This window comes from Diachasma alloeum, unplaced genomic scaffold, assembly GCF_001412515.2.
Source record: "Diachasma alloeum isolate Michigan unplaced genomic scaffold, Dall2.0 Dall_scaffold_00865, whole genome shotgun sequence".
Lineage (NCBI taxonomy): Eukaryota > Metazoa > Arthropoda > Insecta > Hymenoptera > Braconidae > Diachasma > Diachasma alloeum.
Window position 1 is genome coordinate 88,138 of NW_021680986.1, and position 6,406 is coordinate 94,543.

The 6,406-nt window shown below is 35.6% G+C and overlaps 1 protein-coding gene across 1 annotated transcript; it reads right to left on the reverse strand.

Moving 5' to 3' along the window:
- Positions 1 to 1,843: 1,843 nt before the first annotated feature.
- Positions 1,844 to 5,307, reverse strand: LOC107045034 (WD repeat-containing protein 89). Its single transcript, XM_015267129.2, has 7 exons — positions 4,914 to 5,307; positions 4,605 to 4,831; positions 3,344 to 3,690; positions 3,044 to 3,175; positions 2,874 to 2,965; positions 2,218 to 2,320; positions 1,844 to 2,141 (listed from the first exon to the last, which is right to left on the reverse strand). The coding sequence occupies exons 1-7, from the start codon at positions 5,078 to 5,080 to the stop codon at positions 1,986 to 1,988; spliced, it is 1,224 nt and encodes a 407-aa protein (XP_015122615.1). The 5' UTR covers positions 5,081 to 5,307; the 3' UTR covers positions 1,844 to 1,985.
- Positions 5,308 to 6,406: the final 1,099 nt, after the last annotated feature.

The following is a 6,406-nucleotide window of genomic DNA, read 5'->3' on the forward strand; positions in this document are numbered from 1 at the left end:
TCATGATAATTCATAATGAGAGATGAATCATTCCAGTTTAGAATTAGCTCAAGGCTAATCTCTCTTGCGCTCATTGAGGACTTCGAATGAATTTCCATATGCCGCTTTATTATTTACTATTCTGTAAATCTTAGACTTAAACATACTGTGTTATGTCACGCTTCAGTGATGAAATGACGTTTGATATGTCGTCCTTTTATTCTACTATTGTTATGGGGAGAAAATGAGGTGAGGAAAATTGGAGGGGAAGTGGTGAAGAGTAAACGACGAAACAAATTCTCAAATCTGTTGATTGTCCACTTATCTCAGTGAAATTAATGCTTCCAGAAAGAAATATGAAACAAAAATAATTTTACAAATTCTCAAATTTATCTAATTGTCCGTTTGTTCGAACAACTATTCGTTTCAGAGAAAATGTCAGACGTTTTACATTTCACCACTTCACTCCGAAAATATATTATATATAAAGAAGAAAAAAATTCCTGAAATTCGACAAGAACTGTCGAAAACTGTTGACTTGATATCGAGTTCTATCGGCCTACCCAGCTCTGTTCAACTCCTCATTGTAATATCCTCTCGACTGTACTTCCTTGAAACAATCGCCACACTTCTCTGGGAACGACAAATGACAGATAATAATAATGTAAAAAGTGAATAATAGAGATGATCATTGAAAGATTAATTAGAATGGAGTTATATGAATGGATATTTCACGAATCAAGTATTTTTGTACGTTTACCTGTACTTTTCAAAAAAAAAATGTAACGGCGGAGACAAAAAGTAATAGCTGATACTTTAATCTATTGTTATTGTGATAACGGAGAAGTCGATAATCATCTGCGTTAATTTCATATCTTAATATTGAAATAATTATTGAAAGTGTCGGTAGTGGAGGGGTAACAGAATGTGAATTCCCCCTAACAATCAGTTTTTAAAAAACATTTCTTTTAAATTTTGAGATATTTATCAAAAACCCCTTGACTGCCGACCAATCCTCAATTTTTAATCCTCGCCCCCTCCCCCGCCTTTAATTACTTGTTTATTCTGCATGTTCCAATCTCAATTAATTTAAAAAAACAGACTGTACGTTTTTTTCTACGATTAATTTAACTATCCTAATTTGTTCTCCTCTTCAAAGACTTGTTGAATAATTCCCAGATCCAATCATCGAGAATTATCAATTGATTAAGTGTAATACCGATTGTTTCGCGATGCTGAGTGTTGGTGAACTTTTCCTCTTCCACTTTTTATACATAAAAGGAAAATAATGAAAAAAAAATATCATAGTAATCCAATGATATACAATTGAACCTGCGCCGACGATGCAGTTTTATAATATTTATTCCTGTTGAATCGTGTATAATGTTAAATCTAAACAAAAAAAAACTAATGCAAAATCATTCGTCGAGGTGATGATGGAAATGTGACAGATCATGAACGAAAAACCACGGCGATTTAATCGTAACAACTGTTCGAAACATTGAGAGTAATGTTTAAATTGAATATGAATAAATAAAAAAGAAAATCTGTAATCTCGAGTGCCGTTTACAGCTGACGGTTGCGCTATATTTTCTAATGGACTTACTACTTTATCTTATATTTCTTGTGAACCATTCGATGGATGGAGGATTTACAAAAAATACCTAAATGACACTACTTGAGGACATTCTATGTTTTTTATCATTATATTGTATCATCCACTGATTCATCGAAGAATAATTAGCTGCCTGATGACAAAAAAAGATAATATTTATTATTAATGTACATAAGACAACGGAAAAATGATGTTATTGTAATAAAATGGAATCAAGAGGGTAATATACGATTAATTAAATCTGCACATGAGTTTTTCATCACCCAATTATTTTATTTCATCTTCAATCATGATTTATTCATTACAAATTTAATTAGAAAAATAGGAAATATTGTACATTATTTGGGTTCGCCTTGGGGCAACAGTTCAACAATTTTCAATCATTTTCGATTTAGTATGGCTTCGTTCGATGCTTGTCTCGAGCACTGGACTTGCCATTGGATTTCACGAGGGATTTTCGGTCACTGTTTCCCTGGAGCAAATTCGCTTCATTCTCCTTCCAGAGGTTTATTATGCCCCCCTCGCCTCCAGTTATCAAGCAACCACTCTGTTTGTCGCAAAATTAATTAGTTATTCAACTCGATGAATTACTGAAAATTCATTTTACTTCGATTTAATTTTACCTTCGCATGATACCAGCTGTCTCTCACCAGTTGTTTATTCCCAGTGAAATCAGAACACCATTTCATGCCTTCAGAAGTGATGGTCAGTCCATGCAAATGCTCCCTGTGGATTGTTTATTCATAATTTTATTTCCAGTAACAACTCTATGAGTAGAGTTTTCATATGAAAATGAGGAAGGATACACTGAGAGAAAAACAAACACGTTGTCAAACAAGTCTTGTTTGGGCCAACAAAATCGCTAGTTGAAAATTGCCAAAAAATAATTTGTTTGGTTCGAATTTGAAAGGCTCAAACATGAATTATTGTTCTGCTTTCGACAGCAACGAAATATTTGGCTCAAGAGGTGGATAACTAAGATTTTTCAGCAGCAAAATACATATGGGAGTATCGAATAACGAAGGAGTAGTGCTAGAAAAGACATTTCTTGCGTCTACAGAGAACTCAATTTTTTTTGAACTACTAAATTTATTTTTGCGACAAAAATTTTTCATTCCGGCTCACTCTCGGCATGTTTGGCACAAAAAAATCCTTTTTTGATAATTTTCAAAAAACTATTTTCTTGGCACGAGTAAGACTTGCTTGAGAACTTTGTGGTTTTTCTCTCAGTGTAGTCTTTCAACGAATTCTTTTCAATCGGGGAAAATTGCTGACTGACCCTTTTATCGTGGAGCCTGTGAGTAGAAAGGGATCTCCAGAGCTGCTGCTCCTGTGCATCCTCACGAGGTAACAGCTGTCCTGATCCTCCTGCTGTTGCAAGAGTAGAACAAATATAAATATCAAAATGAATTAAAAATCATGGTTTAGGAGGTCTGGGGGGATATCTACCAGGAAATTAGCTGCTATGCTGGCTCGATCGTATTTTCCATAGGGTGTGGCGTCCTCACACTCCCAGAGCTGGAGACAATGAGTGTGGGTCGTGCACCAGATGTGGTCGTCTTCCAGCCAGCCTAGTCTATCCTTTTTCATTTGAAAATGAATTAATTAATTCAATTAATTAAATTAATGAAATGAATTGAAAGAATGAAATGAATGAAATTAATGAAATAAACGAAATGAATGAAATTAATTAAATTAATTAAATAAATGAAATGAATGAAATTAATTAATTAAGCTCCTCATTATTACCACTGACGACTCAGTGTTGAGTGAATAATTGAGTGCAGAGTCCTCTGATGACTGGGTGAGATCGAAGACATTGATCAGTCCATCAGTGCTGCCAGAAGCTAGGACATCGGCCTTGGTGGAGTGAAATGCCAACGACGTGACGTCGTCCATGTGGGACTCCCAGTACCCCCCGAGGAGGTCGTTCTTCCTGCTGTCTGATCTCGAGTTGTTGGGACTGTTGAACCTGATGTCCCAGAAGAGGATGAAGGCATCCCCACCGACGTGCTCAGTACCAGCTGCTATTAATTTGTCGTCGGAGCTTATGTCGAAGCTCGCTAGGGGCTTGAGTTTACTGTCCACTGATCCATCTAGGCACATGTGGGAGCTATTTCGTTAATAATCATCGATAATTTATTGACATTTGCATTTTTTTTCGTTGCATTACAGAATTGAGACTCTATGGGAAATAATCAAACGTTAATTCTGCTATTTCCTTCAAAATTAGAGATATTTATGGAAAATTAGATCTAGAATTCGTTAGTTCTATTTCTAGTTTTTTAGAAATATCTCGAATTCTGACGGGGATGTCAAAATTCTCGAGAGGACCTTTTTTGTCGAGTGTGCGTCGTACACCAGATGTAGTCGTCTTCCAGCCAACCTAGTCTATCCTTTTTCATTTAAAAATGAATAAATTAATTCAAATAATTAAATTAATGTAATTAATTTGATTGATTTAATTTATTTAATTAATTAAAAGCTCTTTGTTTTGATTGATTTAATTCATTTAATTAATTAATGAAATGAGCTAAACCAATCAAGTTAATTACATTCATTAAATTAATTAATTAATGAATTAAATTGAAATAGGTCTTTGTGTGAGCTATTTCCTTAATAACTATAATCAATAATAATTTATTCAAATTTGCATTTTTTGTTGCATTACAGATCTGAGACTATAAGAATTAGTCAAATATTAATTCTGCTATTTGCTTCCAAATTAGAGATATTTATGGAAAATTAGATCTAGAATTCGTCAATTCGATTTCTAGTTTTTTCGAAATATCTCGAATTCTGACGGAGATATCAAAATTCCTGTGAGGACCTTTTTTGTGGAGAAAATTGAGAGCTACAAAAAAGGTTTTCACAAAAAGTTTGCTATCAGCCTTACCCTCCGAGATATTCGCAAAAAACAAAAATCGTCAATTCAAAAAAAATAGTGAAAACGCAATTTTCACCATTTTCATCATGCAAAATCATCACCAGGGCAGTAATCATCAATTACCTCTCATCTCAGCCACAACTTTGCCCTTGGCCCTCAGGTCGCAGGCTGTTATGCTCCCGTCCCTCGTGGCAGTGTACAGAATATTCTTAGAACTAGGGCTAAACTTGATTCCAACAATGGGTGATGTATTGTTTTTCAACGACATCATCTTACTCAATCCCTCGTTCACACTGTAAACAACGCACGAGTAGTCTGACATACCTGCGCATAACCTGAACTCCGGCTCGCTGGAACGGAAAAAAGTCATCCCGAGGGTTTAAAAAACCTGGAGAAAGTGCTTTCAGTGGTTCTGACGGGGGGAAAACTCACTGCTGAGTGCCGCAGAGTGCGAGAACGTAATTGTCGTCCCCTGGAACGGAGTCCTCCATCGCCACGATCATTTCACACCGGTTCGTATGGTTTTTATCGCTATCACTCGTGTTGTGGGACTCACTGTCTCCATTTCTCTTTCTCATGGAGTCCACGATTCTCGGCATTTCGAGTGCTAATTGATAGTGAGGCGCGAGGTGTTTGGGAATTTGATTTATGGTGAGTGTCGATGAATCCCATGTGCTCGTGTTGTGATTTTCTAACAATATGACAGTATTTGGAGGTTATGGAGGGGAAAAGAGCCCGCGAAATTTGACCACCTCGCATTCGTGCCCTTCGGCTTCCGGAGAATCTCAGGGAGAAAAAAATATTCACTCAACTTCAGGTGAAAACTGCACTTTGGCTGTTTGAGGTGGCTGTTGAGGTGGATAATTGCATTTTTTTATAAATGAGGACGGCTATTGTTGCTAATAAATTGGCAGATTGCTTCAGAATGGGTTCACTTTTTTAAATTTTTATTTCACTGTTCTCTTCTTCTATTTTTTCACGTCACGAGATGGAATTACTGTAATTGATTTTATATGATTCATCACGTTATTATTGTAAGTTGATTAAAAATCAATATGTTATTAAACTTATACAAATTTCTGTAGTAATACTAAGGAGAAATTCGTGGGAAATGACGAAAACTTCTTTCGAAAATCCATGAATTTTTTTTATTGAAAAGGGATGGAGATTTCCATCGAGAATCAGTCGGAGATACGTCGAAATCCAGAAAAACTTCAATTGAGGATCAACACGTGTTCTGTTGGAAATGATGTTGGTATCGAAGAAAACGATGGAAAACCGTGAATATCTCGGATACTAAATACGATCAAGTCGGTTCCTTTTGTACAGACATAAATATAAATACCATTTACTCAAAGATATAACTCTTTGTGGACATAATTTTTGACTTTGGCGTTTTATCGGTGTTGTCTTGTGAAAAATTTCAATGGATCTCATGATCGAACTCTCGAAAAAGCTACATATAATTGTCCGTGATTGAAAAAATCTCTCTGTAGGTCTACAGCAGCATTACCAACATCAATATCATCAACATCATCAACCCCATGCATGCGATTTCTCGTTCAGACATTCAGGAATAAACGTGTGACATCTCCTGTTTTCATGCCAAAATCGAATTTTGTAAAAATATCAATTTCTTCGAAACTTTATGAATAATTTACTTTCAACTTGGCGTCAATGAATGGAGCTTATTGACGTGTACATTCGTAAAAAAATTGTATTGCGTCCATTCGGAAGCAATACACTTTAACAATTCGTTTAATCTCTCCTCGCGAATTATCCAATAGAATTGGAAGAAATAATGTTCTCTGTATGATGATAAAATTGTTATCGCTGTTTTCGAAGTTATCGGGGGCATGAATTAAGAAGATTTCTGCGTCGCCGTAACATCTGGGATAAGAGAGAAAATAAACATGTGAGCAGAT